The sequence below is a fragment of the Ailuropoda melanoleuca genome, chromosome 13, assembly GCF_002007445.2.
Source record: "Ailuropoda melanoleuca isolate Jingjing chromosome 13, ASM200744v2, whole genome shotgun sequence".
Taxonomy (NCBI): Eukaryota; Metazoa; Chordata; class Mammalia; order Carnivora; family Ursidae; genus Ailuropoda; species Ailuropoda melanoleuca.
Window position 1 is genome coordinate 30,911,412 of NC_048230.1, and position 27,963 is coordinate 30,939,374.

At 46.1% G+C, this 27,963-nt stretch overlaps 2 protein-coding genes and 1 long non-coding RNA gene across 5 annotated transcripts; 1 reads left to right on the plus strand and 2 right to left on the minus strand.

Moving 5' to 3' along the window:
• Nucleotides 1–302: 302 nt before the first annotated feature.
• Nucleotides 303–3,916, minus strand: LOC117795659. Its single transcript, XR_004619751.1, has 3 exons — nt 3,713–3,916; nt 1,092–1,169; nt 303–726 (listed from the first exon to the last, which is right to left on the minus strand). It is a non-coding gene; the product is annotated as an uncharacterized LOC117795659 (long non-coding RNA).
• Nucleotides 3,917–4,249: 333 nt separating this feature from the next.
• Nucleotides 4,250–15,582, plus strand: LOC100475247 (intercellular adhesion molecule 5). Of its 2 annotated transcripts, none has more exons than XM_034640992.1 (8): nt 4,250–4,511; nt 8,653–8,728; nt 10,458–10,724; nt 11,594–11,914; nt 12,171–12,449; nt 12,975–13,244; nt 13,905–14,147; nt 14,347–15,582. In XM_034640992.1, exons 2-8 carry the CDS (start codon nt 8,674–8,676, stop codon nt 14,553–14,555), a joined length of 1,644 nt encoding a protein of 547 aa, XP_034496883.1. In that variant the 5' UTR covers nt 4,250–4,511; nt 8,653–8,673; the 3' UTR covers nt 14,556–15,582. The 2 variants fall into 2 exon arrangements, with proteins under 2 accessions (XP_034496883.1, XP_011229739.1); XM_011231437.3 differs by having other exon boundaries at nt 4,250–4,497.
• A 10,353-nt stretch (nt 15,583–25,935) lies between these two features.
• GH1 (somatotropin) lies at nt 25,936–27,756 on the minus strand. 2 transcript variants are annotated; one of them, NM_001304927.1, is made up of 5 exons: nt 27,596–27,614; nt 27,201–27,361; nt 26,880–26,996; nt 26,528–26,689; nt 26,041–26,241 (listed from the first exon to the last, which is right to left on the minus strand). In NM_001304927.1, the coding sequence occupies exons 1-5, from the start codon at nt 27,603–27,605 to the stop codon at nt 26,041–26,043; spliced, it is 651 nt and encodes a 216-aa protein (NP_001291856.1). In that variant the 5' UTR covers nt 27,606–27,614. The 2 variants fall into 2 exon arrangements, with proteins under 2 accessions (XP_019660726.2, NP_001291856.1); XM_019805167.2 differs by lacking the exon at nt 26,880–26,996 and having other exon boundaries at nt 25,936–26,241; nt 27,596–27,756.
• Between the last annotated feature and the right edge of the window lie 207 nt (nt 27,757–27,963).

The window sequence follows — 27,963 nt, forward strand, 5'->3', positions numbered from 1 at the left end:
TGCTGGGGCAGTACCAGGAGCCTGTCCTAGGTGGAATCCCAAGCAGCTGATGCATCCACCTTCCACACGGATGTGGTGGTGAGGCAGGCCTGGGGCACTGCCCAGTCAGAGCAGAAGGGCTGGTCGGCCAACCAGCCACTGCTATATTCACCATTTGAGAAGCACTTATTGAGCGGTTTCTATGTGCCAGTCCCTGACATCTAGGAAAGATAAATGCAGAAATAGATCATTTCTCCACGTGACAATCGCTAAGATAAAGGTATTGGTAAGGTACCATGGGGAAACAGAGGAGGGAACTTTAACGAAGGAAAGGGATTAGTGAAGACTTCTTGGAGGATGTTATGCAAAAAAAGCTATGCATGAGTTAGGCAAGAAAACAGGATAAGGCTCAAAGGCATGAAACAGTACAGGGTGAAGAGATCAGAATCAATTCTGGAGGTTAAACTTAGCAGGTTAAACTTAAGAACAGTGTCTTCCAGTGGTGGGAGTAGAGGAATCAAGAGGTGAGCTTCAGGTCTACAGCCCAGGGGACATACCTGAAATCTCTGGAGCCAAGGTCTAGGGCATAATGCTACCAGTTGTTCTCTACCAATGCAAGTAGGGGGTTATAGCACATTCAGAGACCTGGATGGTACTGTGATCTGAATCTTCGTCCTGGTCACTTCTCAGACCCTCTCAGAGGTGACCTCCTGGCTCCTGAATTTGGACTCAGATCCACCAGTATAACTGAAAAACAGACCACTAAGACAGAAGACAGATAACGCAAGGGTCTCCACCCGGTCCCTAAATATGCTTGCCCTCTGGGGTTCTATCTTTAGCTCTTTTCTGTATACATGACCTACCCAGACATACTCATCTATTCCCATCCCGTCAATTACTGTCTACTTTCTGATGAGCCTAAATCTCTAACTCCAATTACCACCTCTCTCCTAAGGTTCAGATCCATATTTCCAGTTCACTGCTGGATGGCTCCCATAAGTCATTGAAACCCATCTGTCCAAAATCAAGGTTTCATTGTCCTCCCTCCCAGTCTCCTCTCCTGTATCTATCCTGATTTAGGGCATGAGGACATGGTGAAAGGCCAACCCTACCTTGCTGAGACATTTCAAACTGGTCTTGTAAGCAGATGAAAGCCAAAGATGGGGTGACCCAACCAGATGCCAGGACACCTGCAATCAAAGAGGTGAATAGAACAGAGAAAGCCTTGAGGACCTCCAGTCTGTGGTCTTGAAATCATCTTTCGCTCCTTCAACTATTGTTCCCCTTCAGTCTGTCTTCAAGTTCTGTTGGTTTTACCTCCTAAATCTTTTTTGGATCTATCCTACCCACCATAGGTCAGGTTGTCAGCATCTCTTCCATAATCCACCCAACTAGTTTCTCTGCTAATAAGCCATCCTACCCCATCCTCCCTGGCAATTTTATCCCAAGGCAGCGAATCTGATCACATCTCTCCATTTTCGTATATTTGTGTGCCCTCCATTACATTCAGCAGTGGGCTTTAAACCCACTGTGGTCCTTTGAGTTTCTCAGAGCTGTTGTGATGACCTCACAGTGAGAAGGGAGGGCAGCACTGAGAGATCCTCTCCCACCCTCCCGCATCTCTCATCCCTGCTTCAATAAGGAATTCTGCTTTTATTGTTTTATATATTAAGTGACCTTGCAAGATTCTTTGATGGAAAGGTTTCCACAGCTCTAAAACTTTGAAAAGGCAAGGGCTTGCAGAAGAGTCTCTATCTAAACTTTTCAGCATGGCATAATTGGCTCTTACTCTGTCCTCTTCCTACCTCTCTAGCTTTATTTTCCACCAACATCCCAACTGACTTCACCCTTCCCTGAAAACACCAAGTTCTTTCATGCTGTGATTCTTCTGCCTGTGATATCCATTAGAATGTAAGCTCCTCCAACGCTGGAGCTTTATTTGCTGCTGTGTCCCCACTACCTAGAACAATAGTTCTGGCACAAAGTTAAGTATTCAACTCATATTGATTAAAAGAGTTGTGTTTCTCCCCAGTTCTCTGCTAAGCAAGTGTCTGTTTATTCTTCAAGGCCAACTCAAATGTCACTCCCTCTGGAATTTTCCATGACTTTCTATCCCCACCCTCCAACTGCCATCATCAATTTGTTGTTTTCTGTTTTCCATAATACTCAGTCTAAATTTCTGTAAGAGTAATCATCATATTGTGCTGTGGCTTTTGTTTAGGGCTCTGTCTCTATTCACACATCCCTCCAGTGTGAACTCTAGGAGGACAAGGACAGTGCAGAAACAATGCCTGCTCAGGAAATAGCTCTGATAAAAGTTATCTCTGCTTCCCCACCCCAGAACTCTGTTCCAAGTCAGTCCTGATTAGGACTTAACCCATCGGGGCAGAAGGTTAAAATCAGCTTAGCTGTAACAGTTAACTTTGGCACCTAAATCTCTCTCAAGCTTTACGCTCTTGCTTTCTTAAACTTCATTGATTTGTGACCTTCCACCTGGATTCTTGGATTTTTCTTTGTTTACTCCTTAGCCCAGATCTTATCCTCACCTTGACTCTGATGGGCTGGTCAAGGTTGATTCACTTAATACTAACTCCTGATTTTAACCCTTAATTTTCTGTTCTTCTAATTCTGGTGAAGACTGTGCTGACCCTAACCAACCATGTAGCTTCTGTAAACAATGTGTCTATGAGCCAGGCATTGACAGCCCCAGGAATAAAAAACTGGTAAGGGAGAAAAGAGTCTTGAGGGATCAAGGAAGCAGCAGATTTGGGGAGCCCAGAAACAAAGAAAAGTAATCAAAAGGGAAATGCCACTTCAGAAGAGGACATCTCTCTAGCTGTGGTTTCCCCCACTTTTGTCAGGTTCAAGCCTACTGCTTCTATAATCCATTCCCACAACCATGACTACCTGGGCCAAAGCAATTATCCATTTGAAGGAATGTTTTCTCTACTTCCCTAGGAAAGTACCATTCATATAAAGAAATGGGACAACTGAAGCAAGACCACTTGCCAAAATTCAATTCACTATGGACCAACTCATAAAAGTACCATAACTTTTTAAGAACTATTTTTATATGATACACCTATTTTTATTAGATGGGATTATATTAAATGTTAATTTATAAATAAAATGTTAAAATTTAAGATTTTAATTGAAGAAATTTAAGTTAAGGATGATAATGCCACTGTGGAATTGGGGAAAGGACAATAAAAATGTAAGCATACAACAAAATAGAATACAGCATTCGAAAGTACCTTATAAAAATAAGCAGCTGAAAAAAAAAAATCCTGCTAAGTGTAAGTGCAATGACTGTGGTTTCTAGAAAGGGATGATTACCCTGGTACAACTAGGGTACATGAAAGGCAGCTGCCCTTCTTCGACAAAAAGTCGCTCACTCATCATCTCAAAGAAATGAGCCTTCATTCATAAATGGAGCTAACAGTAGTGCCTCCTTCAAAGGACTTACAGTAAATGAGACAGGGAATGCACGTAGTAATTGGTCCCGGGAAAACAAACTCCCAAATCCTTACGTTCACTGCACCAAGGAACTCATCCTATGGCTCAAGGTCAGACAAGGACTGAGGGAGAGCGAAGGACACCGCAGGGTGCCCCTGAAAATGGCCCAGTTTGGACGCAGGAGAGCATTCTTGAGAAACGAGCCTCGCAAGGCATTTGACATAAAAGCGGAGGAAAGGGGTCTCGGGTGGAGAGAGGCAACAGAAGATTTACTCACCTCCATTTTTATGGCTATTGATAGCTCCTGGGCCGGGGAGCAAGAGCGCAGGCACGTTTGATAGTAAATGAGGAAGGGAATGTTCCTTCACTCAAGAGTGTTATTTGTATGTGAAGAAACCGGGGCGGGGGGGGGGTACAAAAAGGTCTTTTCGGACACCGGCAAAAAGTTCCCTGGAGCCCATTTCCCAGGGCACCCAGGAAGAGCCCGCAGGGTCGCCAGCTAGATTCTTGAGCGAGCGAGGCATCGAGCTCCAACGCCGAAGAAGCTGCACGGCCTGAAGCTGGAACGCAGGTGCGCGCGCAGCCCTTTCCCGCGCGCGCAGCGCCTCACGTGTTCAGGTCATAGCACATGACGAATAGGCACAGGGGCGCACAACCCTTTGTTTTCCTTATAGTGCCGTTATTTGCTACAACAACCCTTTGGTTTTCACTTTATTTCACTGAGTAGCTACTATCTTGGGTCAAACATGCGCTCTCTACCAAGAAGATACAGGCTTCTCTATCCCTATCTTCCCCGCAAACCCCTCCTGTGGTTTTAGCTTCCTGGCCCGCCCCACTTGTCTCGGCCAACCCTTGCCAAGCTTCTGCGTAGACGTCACGAGTTTCTAGGCAGATCCGGAAATCCTCCCGCCAGGCACTCCCTCGCGCGCTCCCTTCTGGCGGTGCCTCCCAAACGGTCTGAGCGCGTGGCGGGTTTCCGAGAGCCGCGCGGGCGAGGTAGCGGAGCCGGCGAGGCGGTCGAGCCATCCGAGGAGTGACCGGAGCAGCGAGGGGCGGACCTCAGTGAGGATTTAGGTGTTGCTTTGTGTGCTTCGGTTCCTGCCGGTGTCTCCTCCGGCTTTTCTGTCAAGGCTTTGGAGATCTGACCTCGTGTGGCGGGCTTCGCCTTCTCACACGGTAGCGGGCCGGAAACCCCCGAGGAGCACTCGCTTATGTATTTTTTCCCCCGCGTCTTTAATGTTTTAAATATCATCTTCCTTTAAAGGCCTTCCGGGCCTGTCGGGCTGAGAGGAGCGTGAGAGCCACACTGTGTGCACGTGAGACAGGAGTCGCCTTCCGAGCAGGAGCGGGCCTCGCGCGCGGGGCTCCGGCCCTCGCTTCAATACTTGTAACCACTGTATCCGCTTCGTCCTTGCGTCCCTTGCAGCTGGCGATGCTCCTGCCCTCCCGGGGCTAACAGCCCCGGTGGCGGACATAGACTAGCAGGCCTGAGAGGGGAGTGAGAGAGGCAAGAGGTGGGGCGGCCTGCGGGAGGAAAAAGCGGGAGCGCAGGCTGCGGCCTGGGCACCGAGGGTAGGAGGCAGGGTGATGGTGCTAGGCCCCCCTCGCGAAGGCATCCTGAACTGGGGGGGCAGGTGTCCCTAGACCAGGAAGCGAATTCCAGGGAATTCAAGAGAAAAGATAGCGCAGAGTATGGGGTGGGACTCACGTCTGCATAAGATACTGCAAGAAAGGCTGCAAGAGCCCCAGACTTGGACTGGAGGTCCAGGTTGGCTACAGCGCCAGACCAATCCCAGCAGATCAGTGTTTGCGGCCCTCCCCTCAGGGGCCTGCACTCTCCCTGCAACCCTTTTGTGGCTGGATTATAGGTCTAGGATTTCAGACACTTTAAACCTTGAATTTTGGGATATTATCTACAAGAGCAAGTAAGCCAAAGGAATTTTTAAAAAGTTTAAAAAATCACTTCCCCTTAGGGATGCTGCTTTCTTTCTTAAGAAAACGAATATAAAACTGCACGTTTCAGTACCTGATCATGACGTGCCACGTGAAAACAAGGATGAAATGGTAGAGCTGTGGTGATAGTGGGGGGGGGGGGGGCACTTGGGCACTTGAAACAACACAGAACACAATACGGTCAGTGTAGGAATATTAAAACAAAAGAATCGGTTCCCCTCCCCCACCCACCCTATTTTCTTATATCTATGTGGCATATGCTAGTGGCAACCACAAGGGAAAACCAATTAGCTTGGCTTGTATACATCAAAGATGGGAAGTCTTTTTAGCTAAGGCTCTAGGAGCACAATATACTCGGTGAGATTCATTCACAGCAAGATTAGGCTTGCAGAAAAAGGTAACATCAGCAAGCTAAGGAGAAATGACTAGAAGGAGCTCTTAGATTAACCTCTATGCAGAATTATGCATAATTGTTTGTGGCACTGTGATCCCATCAAAGCACAGATAATCCAGATGCACTGAATAGAAAAAAGCAGTGAAATAGTAAGCATTGCTCTGTAGTCGGGATGCCTGGGTTTGAATCCTGGCTTTACCTCTGAATTAGGTGTGTGACTTGGGGTAAGTTACTTTACCTCTCTTAGCTCCATCTCTTCATCTATGAAACTGGCAATAATCATAGGATTGCTATGAGATAACTAAAGTAAACCACTCAGCGTAGTGCCTGGAACATAGTATATGGTTACTAATGTTAAAAGCTATTAGACAAGATGTGATTGAGAAAGAGTCATCGAAGTGAGATACAGATCAGTAGTGAGTGCCTGCCTGGAGTGGGTGTCAGGAAGACAGCACTTTACCTCAAGAAATTCAGGAGTAAATGGGAATTCTACAGTGTCCAAGTTAATGTGACTGGTATTTTTAAAAAATTATATAGCTGAATGAATGTTATATATGCCCTTCAAATAGTGGGAATGCAATTTTTCTCCACCCTTTACATGCCACTTTCAAAATACTAGATATGAATAATTGATATTTTTTAAATATGTGAAAAAATACTTAGAATGCTATTTTTATTGATCTGTAAGATACACTTTAAGTAAAACCAGTATGTGTACTATGTAAACACAACCTCTAGCCTCTATTTCCAACCACAGTGAGACCCCCTGAACATCTTCTGTACAGAAATTTTGCAGCCACCACTGCCTTCAGGTCCCCTCATGTCTCCCTTGGATTACTGCAGTAGCCTACCAGATCTCATGGCCATCAGTCTTCTCTTCTTTTTTCCACACACTGCCAGTGTCGTCCTCTTGAAAAATAAAGCTGATCATCTCACCCCCATGCTTTAAAAACTCTGTAAATTCCTACTTGCCTACTCAATTGTATACCTACTTTTCTAACTTTATCCCACAATTCTTTTCCCTGTAAGCTACCCTCTACCCATACTGAACTTCTTGATTTTTCTCAAGTAAGTCTGGCCTGACCTCTTCTCCATATCATTTCATTCCTTAATAAACTTCCAGTCATAATAGAAAACCCAGTTCAAAGGAGGTGTCTCTGAGAAACCTTCTCAACTCCTTCAGACAGAAGTAATGATTTCCTCCCCAATGCTCCTTGATCAATTTGTTTATCATTATTGGCAGCATTAGCAACAGTGACACAAGCAGCAGCATCACCAACTTATTGAAATCTTAGCAGAAATTGGGCTAACCACTTGGCTTGAATTAATTCATTTAATTCTCACTTTATCCCCCCCCCCACATTTTTATAGTAACACTTGACATGATATTGTTATTATTATTTATATTTGTCTTTCCTAGTAACTTCAGGAATTCCTGTTGTCATTGGATAAATCTCGGTAACTTCACCTCACTAAAAGCCTGGAATGCTATAGATGCTCAATAATTGTTTGCTGAAATAATGTATGAATATATCCAGTTCCACTGAGGGATTTTATACTTTTTCAAACAGAGCTGTCATTACTTAAAACTTCAGAGTCTGGGATAACTTTAGAATATCTTCAATGATAGGAGTTCCTCCTTGGAAACAGACTCAGAGCTAAGTCTGGTGAATAAGGTGTCTGAGTCATATAATTTTTGCTCAAAGAATAATAAAATAGCTTAAGAAGGAGACTGATATTTCTTGTGTAGCTTAAAAGCCAATTCTAAATCATTTCCAAAAAAAGTTTTGAATAATGGTGTCATTACTGGAATAAATGTATGGCTTTCCCAAAGTATTTGAAGAGTAACATTCACTTGGGATTATAAATTTTGATATGCCTATTATCTTATGCATGTATAAAAAAGACACCCCCCCAAGAAAACAACCTCTTTCAGACCAGGATATAAGTAAAGGTACACCTGTGTAAAACCCAATGCATAAAAATTCAAATACAGAAGTAGAGGGTAACTGTTCATTTAATGGAATACCCATAACATGCTAAGCACTGTGCTAGGTGCTGGAGATGCAAGATAAATAAATTATAGTCTCTTGTCCTCAGGGAATTCCTAGCATAGTAATAATTTCATCATTAAAAATAATTCACTAAAGTGAACTGATCTTGATATACATAGCTTCAGAAATCATATTTGGCATAAAGTGAGGTACAATATGTAGTAAGTAAGGATTGTGAAGTGGGACAGGATTAGTCAAGAAACTTTCTTAGAAGAAATTAGCTTGAATTGGGTTTTGAAAGAAAAAAACTTGGTATGGATTGGTGGAGAAAAGAGAAGTAGACACTTCACACTTAGCCAAAGTAATAATCCAAAGGTTGCTTGGTGGACATGGAGGCAGATGAGAAAGAGACAGGTTATCTTGAGGGTTATTTCATAGAGGTCATGAGGAGAGAGCCGTGATGAAACATTTCTCCCTTAGAGAACGGGACTCTAGTGACCATGTTTTCTAGATTCAGGGTCATTTTCCATTTGATAGTGCTAGATATATATTGGCTGATCTCATCTCTCTAAACTTCATTCTTTATGTTTTCATGCTAACAGCCTTCTGTTGACTCAAATAGATGGAGGCAAATACGTAAACAGATAAATGCATACAAGCTTATACAGGAGTCTCACTTAATCTAATATCCTCTATTTTCCTGTGTCCTTTTAGTACACTTGCACCACACCATTGTTACTCTTGCTGTAATTTCTCCACACTATGCAAGGTTTTAGGAAAGGGGCTGACCTTTAACAATATCAAAGAAATATTTTCTATATCCTTTTTCTTTTCTTTGGTCATTTTCTCCAGCATTGTTTTCTTCTTTCTCTCCAGCTTTTGGCCCTTCTCACAAGGATGGAAATGCTACTCTTTCATGTCTGGGCCCTCCTAGCCTTGATCCCTTTCCCAGGTGAGGCTATTTGGGTCAGTTTCTTCAGTCAGTATAGACGGCTGGCCAATGAGAAAGAGGATAAGAAGTACTGAGTGGGGGGGGGGGCGCCTGGGTGGCTCAGTCATTAAGCGTTTGCCTTCAGCTCAGGGCATGATCCCGGAGTCCTGTGATGGAGTCCCACATCAGGCTTCTCCGCTGGGAGCCTGCTTTTTCCTCTCCCACTCCCCCTATCTCGCTGGCTGTCTCTCTGTCAAATAAATAAATAAAATGTTAAAAAAAAAAAAAAAAAAGGAAGTACTGAGTGGGGCAAAAATCAAGTATTCACTTGTCTGGACCATAGGAGAGATTCCTATTTTGGGATCCTTAGGACACAGAATCTGTAGGTGCCTTTGGCTTATAATTGGGGAACCTGAATTGAGGGACAGGATAATAGAGAGATCTCTCCTTAAGAAATATGCCTTCTCTCCTTGGCTTCCTGCTGCCTCCTGTCCTATTTTTCCACTCTTGAGAATATTTTTACTTCATTGTTGCCACCTTTTGTGTCATGAAAAGCTACAATAGGGTCTTGATAGGAGAGGACCCATAGCTCAATTATGAGGAGCGAGTTCTCTGGATGGCAAGAAAGGAACTGGAGCCTTAGTGGGTAACTCTGCTACGTGAGTTGTGTATTCCTAGAAGGGACTGGTATTTGGGAGACAAAGCAGATGGTGGACATAGAGTAGCTAAAGGGGACCTGCGGTGAAGCTTTCAGGAGACTGCCTCTCACCTATGTCAGGCATCGAAAATCTACCTGATGTCTCTCTCATTGCGCCTGAGATTTCCCTAACACACTAAACTCTTAAGCATCCAAAATATCTGTTGCCTTAGTACCAAAGCAAAAAGGAATAGTCTCATTTTGAGAAGAGGTGGAAAGTTCCATGGGAAATGAATGACCCTAGGGGTCAACTTTAGGCTAGTGGTTCTCCTGATTCAGTGTGCATATGGGTCATCGGGAATGCTTGTTCTGTTCACTTGCGTTACTTCCAGGTCCCACTTTCACAAGTTCTTAATCATTCGGTCTGAGATGGAGCTAGAATCTGCAGTTTTACAAGCATCCCAGGTGATTCTGGTGAAGGCAGTCCTTAGACCATAAGTTCAAAGAAACACTGCTTTGAGATATAAGTAACAAAGCTCTTTTCTCCAGGGCCTGATAACCCCATGAGAGCCCTTCAGCAGCCAATCCTGGGAGCTTCCAAGACATATGGAAGCTCAGGAAGAGAATGATTTCCTGGGCGTGAGTTTTAAGAACTCCATAGTTTCCAAGGTGACACTAATGGAGAAAACAAGATCCCTAGGAAGATGATGAGTGGAGGGAATGGTGGTGGAATCAGGGTTCCAACTTGTTCATTAAGGGTCTTTTTCTTGTCTGGTTCCTTATAAATTTTTCTTCAGGGTAGGTTTCCTATTTATTTATCTTTTTAAAAGATTTTATTTATTTATTTGACAGAGAAAGAGAGTGAGAGAGGGAACACAAGCTGGGGGAGTGGGAGCAGGAGAAGCAGGCTTCCTGCTGAGCGGGGAGCCTGATGTGGGGGTCAATCCCAGGACCCTGGGATCATGACCTGAGCCGAAGGCAGATGCTTAACAACTGAGCCACCCAGGCGCCCCAGGGTTTCCTATTTCTAACCATCATAGAATTGGCTTTGTATTTTATTTGGGTCATGTAGTCCTCACCAAAGTCTTTGGCCTATGTGGTTGATCATTTCAGGGGCGACTGAAGAGATATTTGAGGTTTCTGTTTGGCCAGATCAGGCCCTGGTAAAGCTTGGACAGTCCCTAATGGTCAACTGCAGCACTACCTGTCCAGACCCCGGACCCAGTGGAATTGAGACTTTCTTAAAGAAAACCCAGGTGGACAGAGGAACTCAGTGGAAGGAGTTTCTCCTGGAGGATGTCACAGAGAATTCTATTCTGCAGTGCTTCTTCTCTTGTGCAGGGATCCAGAAGGACACAAGCCTTGACATCACTGTGTATCGTGAGTAGGGCTGAGGAGGAAGAGAAGAGTGGGGGAACAGGACTAGGTCTTATTTAGGGAAAAATTAGGGATTTCTTTTGGGGGAGAGAATTAGGGACCTTCATAGAGATTTCTGTTATACTGTAGGAATTCTAGGGCCAACTACTCCTGTTTCCCTCTGGTGTAGGATTTTAAATTGGGAGCAGACCATAGAGGGCATCCAGACATTGTGCTTGAGTGTATGTTCAGGTACAGGAGGCATATACCAATAATGCTTACCTTATAAATGATCAAAAAAGTATACAATTAGTACTAAATTGACACAAATTCTTAGAATAAACAGGGACTGGAGAAGGGAGGGGCTTTATGGACTGGGGGAGTTGGAGAAGTCTCCACGGAAGAGGAGGCTCTTGAGCTTCACTCCTGCATAACGGTAAGGACTCGAAGTGATGGGGATGGCTGAGGGGGGCCTCCAGGTGGGCAAACAGCACTGGCAAAGACACGGCCGTAAGAATAAGTGCGATCTCCGGGGTAAAAGCTTGGCAGACTAGGGTGTCATTTTTGTGTGACACTAAGGAGCTCCTCAGAGGCTGCTCAGGCCCCTGCAGCACCTCTGCTTAAGAGGCAGAATGGCAGCAACAGTCAACACGAGGGACTGCCCCTCCACAGTCCGATTTCTTGGCTATGACCTCAGCCACCTTTGATGGGCAGAAGAAGAGTCAGAAGATGGCCTCGTTCCATGGAGGGCGGGGTTGGCAAAAAGCGGACACTGTTGATCAGATGCTTTAAGGGTAACAGTCACCTTATATCACAGGCTGTCTGTCCTGTATCATTTCTTTCTGGAGACGTGAGTAGCTTTCTCTCATCAAGCCCACCTTTTTGTCTTAAAGAGCCACCAGAGCAGGTGATCCTGGAGCTGCAGCCTGCGTGGGTAGCCATGGATGAAGCCTTTACAGTGAAGTGCCATGTGCCCAGTGTGGCACCCCTGGAAAACCTCACCCTTACCCTTCTCCAGGGTAACCAGGAACTACACAGAAAGAACTTTATGAGCTTGGCTGTGGACTCCCAAAGAGCTGAAGTCACCATCCATGTCAAAGCCCAAAGGGAAGATGACAGGTGTAATTTCTCATGCCGTGCAGAACTGGACTTGAGTTCACATGGTGGAGGGCTCTTTCACAGTAGTTCAGCCACCAAGGTACTCCGGATCTTTGGTGAGTCAGAGCCCAGCTGTGGAAGGATCCTGAGGCTCATTTTCCTTGTCTTACCTTGGCCTTTGGGATTAAGTTCCCACAAAGTTTAAGATGAGGGTGTGAGGGTAATTGAGATCTACCTCTACTTGGGCTTTAAACTTACCCTGGGGGACAGAGCACTTTTAGCTGCACTCCCTTCCTACACTGTGGAGTCCTATGTAGCACATGATTTATCACGGCTTTTCTCCTTTCTTTCCTTTTCTTCATTTCCTGGCAGAATTCTCTCAGAGCCCCCAAATCTGGGTCTCCCCGCTTTTGGAGATTGGGATGGCAGAGGCTGTGAGCTGTGAGTTGTCTAGGGTGTTCCCAGCCAGAGAGGTCATGTTCCACATGTTCCTGGGAGACCAGGAGCTGAGCCCCTTTGTCTCCTGGAAAGGAGACACAGCATGGGCCAACGCCACCGTTCGGGCCATGGAGACTGGTGATCAGGAGCTGTCTTGCCTTGTATCTCTGGGTCCAATGGAACAGAAAAGAAGAGAGCCAGTGCACGTCTATAGTAAGTAACCTGCCTCTTCCCTTCTTCACGGGGGTTCTCTGCCACTGAATCTTCCACAGTAACGTTTTGATGATTTGACAGTAAATATCCCTACTAACCTTTCCTAGGTATGCTCGAGTGAGTTTTCTCTGATGAGTGCAGAAAGGCTGGAGACACACGCTGAGATAGTAGTTCTACTCAGCCTTCACCCTGTTTCCCTAGGCCATTCTGCTTACAGAGTGATTGTGGGTACTTCAGCTAGTTTCTAGAACAGCTTTTTGAGGTAAAGAGGCAAAATCTGTAATATGAAAAGCCACCTTGCTGTCCTTGCCACAGAGGCATAGCCAAATGCATGCACATTGCATTTGTTGTAAGAGCTCTCAAATTCCCAAATCTCACTGCTCCTGCCATTCAGCACAGAGGCAGGAGGCTGTCTATAGTCTCTCCCATCTTGTCTGTCTAGACACCACACCTTCAGCAGCAAGAGTACAGAAGTGGCTTGAGTTTTGAGGAATATGTTTGGTTCTGTTTTTCCTTTTCTTATAGGCTTCCCTCCACCAATTCTGGAGATAGAAGAATTATACCCATTGGCAGGGACAGACATTAATGTGACCTGTTCAGGGCATGTATTAACATCACCCAGCCCTACTCTTCGGCTAAAGGGAGCCCCAGACCTCCCTGCCCCTGGGGAGCCTGCCTGGCTTTTACTTACCACCAGGGAGGAAGATAATGGCCGAAATTTCTCCTGTGAGGCCTCTCTGGAGGTTCAGGGTCAACGGCTGATCAAAACCACTGCAATGCAGCTCCATGTCTTATGTGAGTAGAAGCCTGGTCTTTCTGGTCAAAAGGAGGATTATTATTTGTCTCTCATTTCCAGAGGTCTTGGCCAGCAACTTCATTATTAGAGTTACTACATTTTTCTCACTAAAATAAAAAAAATCGAAGAAGGAAATAAAATTAAAGCTCCCCAAGCTTACCTTAGCCCCAAGAAAGTGAGCTGGGAGAAACATGAGAGGGAACTGGGAATGGAAAACAGAATACAAGGTGATCGGGTGGTTATTAACTGAGGGTTGATGGCTGAGGACACAGGAAGTGACAGTTGGGGAGTTCATGCTGAGGAAGGAAATTTCCACATAAAAATCTTGAAAAGTAGAAAAGTATTTTGAAAAGTAGAAAATCCCTCATCTCTGGGGTCACCCCTACCCATCTCCTCACTCACTGAGAAGCAAAGATGGGAAGCAGGGATGCCACTATTGATAGGACAGCCCAGATCATTTAGTCTGAATCCATTCGAATGCCTTTGCTGCATCTCAGACTCCACGCCCCTAGGGAAGGGAAGACAAGAGTGGCCTGAAGCAGGGAATAGTGTCGAAGGGACACAGTATTTGGATTAGGGGAAGAGGGTAAGCTGAGCATCTCGGTGAGGAAGGAATGTGGCACACTGAGCTCAGTTCCTTGGGGGACTGTCTTTTCCAGACAAGCCTCGGTTAGAGGAATCTGACTGCCCTGGCAACCAGACATGGGTGAAAGGGACAGAGCAGATGCTTGCGTGTGTCCCAAAGGGAAACCCAACTCCAGCCTTGGTGTGTACGTGGAATGGAATGATCTTCAACCTTGACCTGCCACAGAAGGCAACCCAGAACCACACGGGAACCTACTGCTGCACAGCCACTAACCACCTGGGCTCTGTCAGCAAAGACATTGCTGTCGTTGTTCAAGGTGACTGGGGCTCCCCTGCTGCCAGGCCCAGGATGGAAGTCCCCCAGGGCTTTGGGATTCTTATCCAAACCTGGAAAGGAGAAAAATTCCAGTAGGCAGAGGGAGGGTGAGACAGAGGTGGGTGTGTTAGGCTGGGGGAGGCAGGGATTCTCTTCGCCCCCCGTAACCCTCCTCAACTCTGTCTTCTGTGCTTGGGCAGGACCGGATGAAGGAATCAGCTCCACCATCTTCATCATTGTTATTGTCGCCCTTGGGGTGGGTGTAATCACCATAGCACTGTATCTGAACTACCGGCCTTGCAAAACAGAGAGGCGGAAATTGCCCTATAGGCAGAAAGAGAAGAACAAAGAGGAGGAAAGCCAGTTTGCTGTTCAGCGAGCAGAAAGGTGCAATGCACATAATTGTTAAATGGAAACAGCTATTTGGTTGAAGGCAACCTCTACTACTGGGGTTTCCTAAGGGAGGAAAGTGGGGGGAGAAAGGAGGAGACATTACCCTTGTGTTCTGTAGTCCCACAAAACAGGTGTTTCAGACCCCCATGTTCTTGTACCTCATCCATCCGCAAGCTCGGCTCCTCTGAGGTCACTCTGGTCACTAGGAATATCACTCTCAGTGTCCAGCTAATGAGAGGGCCTCTTGCTCCTTACTGTGTGCTTAATCAGTCCACTCGCTCTTAGACTCAAAAAAGAAGATCCTTACCTTTGCTCCCAAACATCGAACCAAAGCGATAGTCAGAAATATCTCAGAAATGCAACTTATTTCTCTTGGTTTCCTGATGACTAGGTGGGAACCAGTTTCTTAGTCCGCAGACAGGACTTCAAAGGGAGTGAATACCAAAGAGATAGGAATCAGAAGCTTATTCCTGCCTACACATTCCCCTGCTCCCCTAACCTGGGGTTCTGGAGTGCTGGCTCCAGAGCTGAATTTGGGTAACACCATTAAGAGTCAGTGGGTGGTTAGGCTTCAACTCACTAACCATCCACTGTGTGCCTTGGAGGAGTGTAAAAGTCATAAATTCCACATTGGGTCAGACCAGCAGCTTACCTACCCCCATGTTCTGTCCCTGAAGTAGAAATTAGAGTTCTTCCATTAAATTGGCCTCATAGGCTATGGGCTTCAAACATCTCTGAATTCCTTTTCATAATCCACTATAAAGTAATCATCTGTGAGTTCACATTTGACATATTAATTTTTTAATCTATATAGGCTCTTAGGATAGAGTTCCAGTGTTTATTCTCCCTTTCCATAAACAAGTATATATTTTCATATGTCTGCAAACTATTTCCTTTAAGCTTCAGAACAACTCCTCCTGTGACAAAGTTTACCATATGATCTTGTGATTCAGCTTCCTTCTGTGTTCTTTGGAAAATAAATATTCACCCGTACAGAAGACATGAGGAATCATAAAACCAAATCTTTTCTCCCAAATCAGTCATGTATGGGTCACTGAAATGTTGTATATGATAAAAAATAAAAGTGATTTCATGATATCTGAAAGTATTTCTCTTCTGTGTCATTTTGGAAAACTCTTAAGCCACATGGTTGCATTCTAAGAAAAGAATAAGTCGGTAGCACGAACAACTAGCCCAGGGCAGGTGGTGCATTAGCTCAGGGCAGGAGCCTGTGTGACCTGCCCTTAAGACTAAAGTTGAGACCTCCAGACAGAGGTCTGCAGCCCTCCAAATTGTAGACACTATGAGAAAGAATACAGCATGAGGCATCAAAGGGAAAAAAGTTCATTCTTCCCAGACCTTACCTGAGTCTGGGTTATGGATTAGGTATAAAAATAACTCTTTGATTTCAACACATACAAGGCAGTGGGGATACAATGGTGAACAAAACAGTGTCCCTGCCTTCTACAAGCTTCTAGTCAATGAGGGAAGTGAGAGCAAGTCGAGGAAATCAATTGCACCTTAACTCCCATAAGGGAAAGCACAGGTCCTTACGAAAACTCCTAACTCAGGATCATGGGAAGCTTCCTGGGAGGAGACTGGAAATACCTTGTTTAATTTTTAAACAGCATCACCCCTGTCTACCATCAAATGACTTCAGCCTCAATTTTCCCAGAGTAGCCATTGCTCTCTCATCATGTGAGAAAATTACTCACTTTTCTGAATTGAGCACTTAGGAAAATAAGTGGGTTTAAAAGAAAAGAGTATAAAGCAGCCTAATCCAGGAATCTCCAGCCATTTCAGTGTCTTGGGATCAGTGCATCACGTCTGTAGTTACCCCATAGAGCAAACCCCACGTCAAGGCGCCATACCCTGAGGCACAGTGGAGACACCAGGGACAGCCTAGAGGTTCCTGCCTCTGCTTCTCACTGCCACTTGGTGTCACTGTTGACGGTCCTACACAGGCCATAAAACCTCCAGCTTCCCCAGATCCAGGTTCTTGGGTCCACTGCCACGGATCTTTCAGGGAGGACGATTTGCTTCCTTGGGCTTGGTCTAGCTAGGGGTGATTCCTTGCATGAATTTCCAGGGTTACAGACCTCACTACTTTAGATATCTGTCTAGTAAGGCTCTTCAGATTTCGGTAGGCCCTTCCCTATGTAGACTTAGAACATGGGGTTTCCTCCCTTTCCTTCCCCAGGGACCCACACAACCAGGAGGCAGGTAGTCCCTCCCAGTCAACTCTTAAAATACAAAGTATCTCATTACATCTCTTTTCCAGAATAATAAAGCTGGTCTCTGCCCATTCTTCTAAGGGTGGCTGCTTTGTCTTCAGGGGACCCCACCCCTGAAAGTTTTGCATATACTCTTTTTCTGAACAATCAGCTCACACTTAACTGCAGCTACCCTGATTATCTTCAAGGGAAGAGAGCTACCTTTAATACTCTAAAAATTTATCCTCTTAAGAAAGTCAAGGTGACCTTCTGGTATCTTTCTTTACAGACCTGAGAGAAAACATGTTCATTCTTCAGGGGGCCTTCTTACTATAGGGATAATAATACTAGTTACTTATAGGATTATAGTTGGAAAGAAATGACATTGTACTTATAAAAAACACTAGCATGGTGTTGTACATGGGTACACAATATCGGTTCTTATTACACTAATGATGCTGGTGGTAATCATACCCATAATCACCATAAATCGAAGCAAGAGTCAGAAAAGCACGGCAGCCATGGAGGACCATCAAAAGTCACATACACCACAGACACCTCCTTTCTCTTTTCCATTGTGTTCTCTCTTCTTTTTCTATTCCTTCCCCTCTTCCTTTCTCTACTTACCCCTTTTTTGTTCCCTACCATGTAGGACTACTAGGAGGATGTCCAGTTGTACCAGTTCGCATTGAGCTGAGGTGTTTTGAGATGCTAAAATTAGTGGTCTCTTGCAGATCGGGAGGAGCTGATGACCCTAATACCGATATCAGTATCAGTTTGCTGGGGCCTCCTGAATTAAAGCTGCAAGGCAAAGTGTCATATATTTGTTTGACCCAGAAGATCAGGTCCTGTCATTCTGAGGACTTGTGAAGAAAGGGGAAAGTGTAGGTTCTGTTCTCAAATGTGTATAAAGGATCAAACAATGTATGTGTTTCAGCAATGCTGATGTAAGTGCTAACCTTAAAAATAAACTGCCAGTTATATTACCAGCAAAAATAGGTTTATTGGAGAATAGCAGAGAATTGCAATCCAGGACAAGTAAGCTGTAGCAAAACCTGAGGCAAGTGTGTAGAACAGAGAAGAGGACCAGTTCCTTTATAGAGGAAAGGGGAAGTTGGGAAGGCTGCTCTCCACAAAAGGTCCACTGGAGTCAAGTGGGAGTTGGAAGTACAGGGGCTTCTCACTGGCTGAGTTGTGAGTGTCTCTCATTGCCTGGGCTGTTGCTGGGGGAGACGGAAAGCCTTTAATATCCAGGTGCATGGTCTGTCTCGCATTGGGTCTGCAATTGCCAAGTGGTAGCGTATGACAGCTCCCCCTGACGGTCTCCCAATTCCTTTCTTTTTTTTTTTTTTTTTTTTTAAAGATTTTATTTTACTTATGTGACAGAGAGACAGCCAGCGAGAGAGGGAACACAGCAGGGGAGAGGGAGAGGAAGAAGCAGGCTCCTAGCCGAGGAGCCTGATGTGGGACTCGATCCCGGAACGCCGGGATCACGCCCTGAGCTGAAGGCAGTCCGCTTTAACGACTGCGCTACCCAGGCGCCCCTCCCAATTCCTTTCTAAACAAGATTTCCTTAGTTTTCACATTTCCCCTTTTTGATCAAGATCTTTCTTTGAAAGCATCACTGATCAAGAGTCAGGGTCTCCACATTTTGTGGTTTTGTCCCTCGGTACCAGGAAGGACCTTTCCCAGCTGTCAGTCCTAAATTGGCCGGAAAGTGCCTAGCAGCTGGAAACCACTCAAGCCACACTGGAGTAACAAGGAAGGTTAGGAAGGAGGGAGAGCTCTCAGGTACTTTCCATCTGCAGCTCATATTTACCAAGACTATAAGCGCTGGAGATCATCTCCAAGGGTTGAGCCAGCATCGCCAATATTATTGGGTACATCATTTTTAAAAGTCTGAGAGGTAACAAAATACAAAACTCAAAACAATGATACAAAACAGAAGTAACATAAAAACTCCATATCATATGATGGTTCTAAACCAGGGCTCCAGGTCTGAAAGTAGCTGAGAAATGTATTTGCACTTACTCAGACCTGGGGGAGAAAGGTCCTCCCTGTGAAGGCAACGTCTCTGCTTACAGCAAGCATGAAAGGGGAAGAGTGGATTCTGCAAGAGCACACTTCGAGAATTACCTCAGGGCACTTGGGAAGATACAGTGCGTGTATAAACACGAAGCAACAGCTCATGCACTTTTTGCAAAACAGCAAACTCTTAAAGCTCTTTAAAAACAGTATTGTTGGGGCGCCTGGGTGGCACAGCGGTTGAGCGTCTGCCTTCGGCTCAGGGCGTGATCCCGGCGTTATGGGATCGAGTCCCACATCAGGCTCCTCTGCTGTGAGCCTGCTTCTTCCTCTCCCACTCCCCCTGCTTGTGTTCCCTCTCTCGCTGGCTGTCTCTATCTCATAAATAAATAAAAAATCTTTAAAAAAAAAAACAGTACTGTTATCTCAAAAGAACTGTTTGAACCAAATGTGTTATTGATAATACAGCCTCTAAGGTCGCACAGACTATGAAGTTCAGAGGCCAGGAATTTGGGTAAGAGTCTGAATTCAGCGAACAGTTCAGATGAAAGGCTTTTGTGAATTCTGAACCTTCTAATCCTTCAGAAGAAGCAAGTGTTAAGATTAATTTGTCCTGGGATCATCATGAGGCCGTTTCCAGAAGCCCATAATCAAAAGAGGTTCCCCCTCTCACACGGACTTAGAAAATGCAGACAAGGGCATTATCTTTCCACGGAAAAGAAGCAACAGTGAGAAAAATGTATTACAGGTCTGCCCTGACGTCTTGGGAAGGTGGTGTCATCAGATGTTGTCTGCTTCAATTCTGGGCAACCCTACTTTCAGGTCACCAGAGGACATGCAGGTCCATCCTGTCAGGGTTGGGTGCTTCCTTCAGATGTGTCACATGAATTCAAGAGTCTATTCTCTGGAGTTTGGTGGCATCAGGGTTGGTTAGAAGTTCCTGATGAAAGTCCTTTCCAGCGAGGTTGAAGAGAGCCTTTCTGGAGATGTCTTTTCCAACAGATGAAATCTCTGGGTTGCAAGGTGTGAGGCTTACAGTGATCATCTCCCCGGAGCATACCACGAAAAGACGCTGTACCAAAGTATGGTTATTTTAATGAAGCAGTTAGGCCTTTGCAATATTGATATGTATCTCCTTTTGTCAACTGGGGGTCAGAGGAGGCAGGGGCCAAGTGCATGGGACGTCCTGTAACTACCTCAAAGGGTGAGAGTCTACGAGTTCCAGAGAGGGTAGATCTGAGACTTAGGACTAATGGCAGTGCTTTTGGCCAGCGTATTTGAAAGATTTCTTCAGATTTTGCCAATTGAGTCTTAACAGTGCCATTAGTCTGTTCAACGGACGCTGAGGATTGAGGATAGTATGCACAAGGGAAAGGGTTGTGAAACCAGCCTATAGCACGGACTTGTTGAAGCACCTGACTGGCAAAATGGGTTCTCTGATCACTATGCAGTTTGAGAGGGGTTCCCCAAGTAGGGATAATTTTTTCTAATGGAATTTTAGCCACAGAAGCAGCACTGGCCTGTCTACAAGTGAAAGCTTTGCACCAGTGAGAAACATACAAACCATGACTAAAACATTTATATCCACGAGAAAGGGAAGCTGTATGAAATCCACTTGTACAAACAGGTTTCCCTGGATTATACTTTAGACAGGTGGGACAAGAGAGGTAGGTACTTTTTGTGACCTTGTTGGTATTTCCCCATCAATATTGATGCATGAATGCTATTATTTCTCAGTAGACCAATGTCTAATGCATGTACAGTGCTAAGTAGTGGGAAATTTCAAACTTCTGGTAGGGCTGGATTATTAGTTGGTCCAAACCAGAGGTCCCTCCTTTTATTGAGCCAACAATTACTAGATTTCCAATACTGTTTTCCCCTCTCTGGGCCAACTGTAGGTATCTCTGGTCAATTTTTCCAAGTTATCATTTGAAACAACATCACTTTGGAACATGACAGAGGTTTAGCTTTTGGTTTCCTTGGGAGCACTGTTTTGGGCATAAATGTAAGTGAAGTGGGCTTTTGGTTTCCTTGGGAGCACTGTTTTGGGCATAAATGTAAGTGAAGTGGTTTACTTTGCCCTCCAGGAAGTTGAGTCTTGAATGCCCAGGACCCTCGGTAATAGCCACAGCAGCCAGCAAAATATGGCATCTAAAAATTTTTGGACGTAGAAGCCATTTTTAATTTTATTCCCTTTGGAGGTAAAGACATCTTGCTGTTTCCATAATATTCCAAAGTCATGAGCTACCCCCAAAGCATACCAACTATCAGTATAAATGCTAACGGTTTTATCCTCAGCTAAGTTACAAGCTGGAGTAAGGCTGAATTATAAAGGTAAAGCTCCTGTCTCAACGACTTCAAAAGGAGTTGCTATAGCATACCTAGCAAGTATTGACCATCCTTTAAATAAGAACCACAGATCAATTACACTGCAAAATTTGCTTTCAGGGGGAATGGATGTCAGTAGCCTATGGGGCTTAGGAACACCAGGTGCCAAGCTATAACAATGTTATTTATTGCTCGGAGATCCGGGACAAATCCCCATCCTCAGCGACTGGGCTTTCTCACAGGTAAAATAGTGGTATTATAGGGAGTAGTGCAGGGGATAATGAGGTTCCGAGCCTTCTAATCTTCTCTTATAGCCTTGATGCCTTGAAGGCTTCTTTATACAGTACTGATTCATTCTGAGAAAAGATTTTGAGGGATCTATTAGAATCCTGATGGGCGGTGCACTGTGGATTCTGCCAGGATCACCTGAAGATGTTGTCCGTGAAGAGGACAGTAGCTGAGCCAAGACGAACAAATGATACGGTGCCCACACCCTGCCGTAGTGGATCTGTTTTCTGTCACACCAAAGGCCAACACACTTCCACCAGGAGCAGTCTGGTTCCAAATAGGAGTCAGACCAAAGGGCAGCACAATCCAAAAGAAACAGATTCTGAAGAAGAGTCAGACGGAAGGCAAGCGAACACCCTCAGAAAAAACGAGATCTTAAAACCGATCCTGAATAAAGCCTGGAGAGCTCAAACACAAAGAGAGCAGGCCTCAAAATCCAGGAGAAAACTTACCCTCAAACTCCAAGGTTCTGGAGGAGGCAGTGAGCCTGACCCGCTCCGCGCGTACCAGCCCGTTTGCTCCCCGGCCTCAGAATTGTCGGGGAGCTTCTCTGGATCTCACTCATGATCACCAATGTTAACCTTAAAAATAAAATGCCAGTTATTTTACCAGCAAAGATGGGTTTATAAGGGAATAACAAAGAATCACAATTTAGGGGAAGCACGCTACGGCAAAACCATAGGGAAGTCTGCAGGACAAAGCAGAGAACTGCTTTCCTATAGAGGAAACAGGGACCTTAGGAAGACTGTTGTAAACAAAAAGTCCATTGGACTAAAGTGGGAGTTGGAAGTATGGTGGCTTCTCATTGGCTGAGTTGTGAGTGTCTCTCATTGGCTGGGCTGTTGCTGGGGCAGGAGGAAAGTTTTTCTTCTGGCTGCCTGATAGTAAAGTGGTGTTTGCAAGGTCTTTCTCTTCCTGTTGAGTCTGCAATTGCCAAGTGGTAGAGCTCCCCCTGCTGGCCTCCCAACTCATTCTAAACCAGGTTTCCTTTTATTAATTTTCACAGAAGAAATTCAGGGTAGAGTAAATTTAGGTCATTTTAGGTTAGAGTAAATTTAAAAGATTACATGGAGTCAGAAAAACATTATTCCAGGGAGGGGTTCAAGATTACTTGAGCTCTGGCTATTGAACTCTTTCTTCAGCAAATCTCACTGATCTCACCTTTGGGAAGATTTTTCATTAGAAATTTTTTAAAAATGTAAAGTTGTGGTAAAATATACATAACATAATTTACCATCTTAATCATTTTTTAAAAAGCGTTTTAATTTATTTTTACACCCAAAATGGGGCTCAAATTCTCAACCCCGATATCAAGAGTCACATGCTCTACCAACTGAGCCAGACAGGCACCCCCCATCTTAACCATTTTAAGTGTACAGTTCAGTAGTGTCAAGTGCATTCACACTGTGCAACCAGTCTCAAGAACTCTTCATTTTGCAAAACTGCAACCCATTAAACAACAACTCTTCATTCCCTCTTCCCCCAGCCCTGGTAACCAACCATTCTACTTTCTTGTCTTTATAAATTTAACTATGCTAAGTACCTCATAGAGAGAAATCATACAGTACTTGTCTTTTTGTTACTGGCTTAGTAGAAAATCTTTAGGGGACTGTTTAGAATGGAAACAGAGCCACAACTGACCCAGGTCTTCATCACAGGTGGACCCGGATAGCTCATCTTTGTGCTCCCTAACTCAGTGGTTCTCAACTTTGCACGTTAGACTCACCTGGGAAGTTTTTAAAACCACTCATTCCTGGATCGCTTCCAGACCAAATAAATCAGAGTTGCAGGGAGTGGAGGCTACTTCGAGAGTTTTTTAGAAAACATTTCAGGTGTTTCTAATTTGCAATGGAAGGTGGATTCCACTGCTTAATGGAAAAGCTGAAAGGCAGGATAACATTTGTCAAATCAAAAGGTTTTGGGGGAGATGGTCTTTAAGGTCTTTTTAATTCTCAAATTTTGCAAAATCAACTAGTGTCTTTGAATTTCTCAACCAGCGTTGGTCGGGTGGATTCTGTGAAACCCAGAAGGAGCTGAGCGGATGCTCCCTGGACTGTGCCTCCCCCTGCAGTCTACTGCTGTCATGACAACCCCACTTAGAACCCTCTCTATCGAAGCTGTTACAGGGCTCCGTAGGCACCCTTCTCCTGCCACATTCATTCAACAAGCATGGTACTTTTAAAAGATGCTTCACATTTTCTTCTAAAACACTTATCCAACCTAAGAGATCATTATATTTATGCTCATTACATCGACTTCTGAAGTATACGAGATTTCCAAATAATTCTAAGATCAAATGAGGGATTAATACAGGAATGTTGGTTTTCAGGGGCGCCTGGGTGGCACAGCGGTTAAGCGTCTGCCTTCGGCTCAGGGCGTGATCCCGGCGTTCCGGGATCGAGCCCCACGTCAGGCTCCTCTGCTGGGAGCCTGCTTCTTCCTCTCCCACTCCCCCTGCTTGTGTTCCCTCTCTCACTGTCTCTATCTCTGTCAAATAAATCAATAAAATCTTTAAAAAAAAAAAAAAAAGGAATGTTGGTTTTCAGCTTAATGTAAGAAATACTTCTCTGAAGCCAGAGCAGTTTAATAGAGAGAGTTGCCTTGTGAAATAGTGACTCCCTTCACACTAGTGCCACACCGTGAGTACTATCCCCAAGCCATGCTATGGAGTAAGATTCCTGAATTAAAATGAATTAGGATGATCTATGAGCCCCTTTTAACCCCCAAAGTCCACTTAAGCCAGACAATACAAGAATGATCTATGGCAGACGAATGTTTTCTGAGCTAAGAAACGGAGCTCTGGTTCTGATTATTCCAGCTTTCCCCGAGAACTTACTAAATGTAAAATATCCAAAGTGAATACAGGTGGGTCTTGTTTTAAAGAAAATCCATCATGGCATATACAAATTTGAACTTTTCAGGAAGATTAATTAGGACACTGACTCTTGTATTATAAAAGAAATATTGATTTTGTAAAATCATGTTTGGGTAATAGAGTTACTCTGAGGATCTAAGTATTGATTTATTGGTCACTACTTAGCTAAGGTGCTTGGATGACCAAAGACTTCATTCTAAAAGTTAACCACTGCCCTTGTAAGTTCATGTGGAAATAAGAAACAGCTGAGAAGCTATTAGCAAAACAGAATTTAATAAAAAGTATTTAAACAGTCCATCAGAAAACACGGAATGCTCCAAAATTCAGTGCAAAATGCTACAATTTCTTGAGTGCTGTAATGTGTCAAACACCTCAGAAACCATTTTATCTAACCCTGGCATTAGCCTTGCAAGGCAATTTGTTATCTCATTTTATAGGTGAGGGAACTGGGACCCAGAGAGGTTAAGTAATCTACTCAGGAGCCTAAATTCAAGTGCAAGTATTTCTGATTCTTTCCCTCACAAGTTATCCCAATCCACTGCCCTTAGAACAAATTACTCACTGACAGCCTGAAGAGCAAATGCGTTTGGGTTCATTTTTGCTCTTAAAAATGTTTTCAATATGGGCGCGCCTGGGTGGCTCATTCGGTTAAACCCGACTCTTGGTTTTGGTCATGATCTCAAGGTCATGATCTCAAGGTCGTGAGATCGAGCTCAGCTTCATGCTCAGTGCTCAGTGGCCAGTCTGCTTGAGATCTTTCTCCCTCCCTGTCTCTCCCTCTGCTCCTCCCCCTACTCGCATGCTCTTTCTCTCTCTCTAAAATAAATAAGTAAAATCTTTCAAAAACGTTTTCAATGTGAATTAGTCACCAACGTTTAAAAATTAGATTTCACGTGAAAGTCTGGATGTCCTGTGTGACTAAAAAAATCAGAAGGTTTGGCAGCCCTGCCCCGCGGTTCTAAATGGCGCCAAGACCAGATAGGCCCCCACCTTCGCTGGAGCCTGAGTTCTCCAGGTTGCTCCGGTCCCCACGCCCTGTTGTACCCCGGATGAGGAAGCAGAGCGTCAGTTAGGACTTACCCCTTCACACCCGGCCCTCCTTACTTTTGTAATTTTCCACCTGGTACCTGCTGGCGCTAAGTTTGCAACCCAGATTTAGTGTCTGTCCTGCACTTCCCTTGCCACTATTCAGATCCCAGATATTCTGGGTCTGTTTGTCCCAAAGCCGTTTTGCATCGTTCTCATTTTCCAAGAGTAGGTGGGTCTAATATGTTTTCATCTTAAACTTTCTGCACAAAAGTGATTCTGATCTCTCTGTTTTCTCCCATGTTGGGGTGTTCTGCTTCTGTGCTTAATAGCTTACCTTGTTTTCCATTTCTTCCCACTCTTGGGGGCTAGATTTGGTGCTGTGGTGCCCCTTGGGGAGGGAGGAACACCTCCAGGGACTTTATGGGGGTGCTCCTGACCTATGACTGCCCAGAGAGCCGGGACCCAGGGCCTAGGCAGGGGACTTGATGTGCGACAGACAGGAGTGAATGCGTAGGTTTCTTTCCAGCGCAGGAAGAATCAGGATGGTGATCGGCCCCAGCAAGCCCCACAGGATGCCCTCGGATTGTCTTCCCAGCCTGCCCCTCCCCCGCATAATAGCATGACACTGACTCGGATGGTGTGATGCAACTTAATTTTATTAGGAAAGCACAGTGGACACCGGAGTGGCCCTTTCCAGGGTCAGGGGAAGATCTGGGGAGGGGGTGAAAGGGAGGCCCCGGCAGCTAGAAGGCACAGCTGCTTTCCACGAAGCGACGACACTTCATGACCCGCAGGTAGGTCTCAGCCTTGTGCAGGTCCTTCTTGAAGCAGGAGAGCAGCCCGTAGTTCTTGAGCAGTGCGTCGTCGCTGCGCAGGCTTGTGTCAAACTTGTCATACGTTGGCTTCAGGATCTGCCCAGCCCGGGGGCTGCCGTCTTCTAGCTCCTGCAAAAGGGGAGGGGGGACAGAGAGGCCCAGTGCTCGCCTGCGGCTCCTTCCCTGTCCCTCCGCGTGTGGCCCTCCCCTCGAGGGCTTGGAGACCAGAATGGAGGATTCCCAGGGGAGCCGGTGAGCGTTCTCAGGGGCCAAGGTCCGACTGCTTACTAGAAGGGAAGGGGCACTGTCTCCCAGCCCCTGCAAGCCCCCACCCCTCGTCTGAGCCAGCAGGGCCACCAGGCCCAGGAGAAGGCGGGCACGGCCCCTGGGAGGGGACCCACGGCGCCATCCCCACCCGCATCAGCGCTTGGATGCCTTCCTCCAGGTCCTTCAGCTTCTCATAGACTCGGTCTGAGGTGCCAAACACCAGGCTGTTGGTGAAGACCCTGCTGAGGAACTGCACGGGCCCGAGCCACGACTGGATGAGCAGCAGGGAGAAGCGGAGCAGCTCCACGTCCTGCGGGCAGAGGGGGCGGTGGGCGCACCAGCCTCGGCCTGGGGGCCTCCCCCTGCCACCCTGCCTCCCTGCGCCCCCTCCGCCCCGGGGAGAAGGCTGCCTGGGGCCCCACTCCTGTGGAGAGGAGGGGCCACCTTCTTAGAAGGAGGGAGGCCCCTGACCCTTGGCTGGCCTGCCCTGGGCTACTCACGGATCTCTGCTGGGCCTCGTCCTTGCCTGTGGGGGCCGGGATGGTCTCTGAGAAGCAGAAGGCGGCCTGCGCATTCTGGATGGAATACCTCTGACCCTCTGGGATGTACGCACGCTCCTGGAGAAAGGATGCCCGCCCAGGTCCTCACTGCTTGATTTGGAAGCCCCCTCATTTGTGCTCAGCTGACAGCCTCTTCGCTTGGATGAAATCACCCTGAACTCCTCAGTTCCCCCCCACTGCGCCGGGGAGAGGGGGTTCACCCCTTCCTGCCCCCCTCCCCCTGCCCCACCACACACAAACACCCGTTCCTGGGAAGCTTACAAACTCTTTGTAGGTGTCGGCAGCCAGCTGGTGCAGGTGCTGGGCCCGGAGCACAGCGTTAGCAAACAGGCTGGACAAGGGCATGGCCGGGAAGGCGCCCACCTCCTGAGGCCAGGGCAGGCAGAGCAGGGCGAAGGCCAGGAGCACAGAGCTCTGAGGGTCTACACACGGAGGGACACAGAGGGCAAGGCTGGGGCCCAGACGGCAAGAGGCCTGTTTCCTGCCAGCCCTTCTCCTCCCCCCAGGGACTGAGAACATTTAACACTTGGCCAAACGTCTGGGCATAGACGCCTATGCCCCCTTCCGCAGCCCCAGAGCCCAGGGTTAGCGCCCCCATCCATCGCCAGGGTCCCCCACCCTGCCCCTCGGTACAAGCCGAGCCCAAGGGGACTTACCTGCAGCCATTGCAGCCAGGTGAGCTGTCCACAGGACCCTGAGCGCTTGGGGAGCTGGGTGCTGGGAGCCTGGAATTGGTCCCTTGTGGGCCCTTTTTATACCCTGGTCCCTTCTCTCTCCCCCTCCGCCCCCACCTATTTTTCTATACATTTATGCATCAGGCCACTGGTCTGTCTGTACTGATGGATAATTTAGAGCGTCCTCCCTCTCGTCCTGTTCCTGCTCTTCTTGGGGTCATGTCCCCCAGGCCTTCCCTGCCATCTTCCCTTCTCTGCCATCCCTGGCCCTGAGGGTTGTGCACACAGGGTTTCAGCTTGAGAGACCACCCAATCTGTCCTCATTTGAAGGGGGGAGTGGCAGGTGCGCT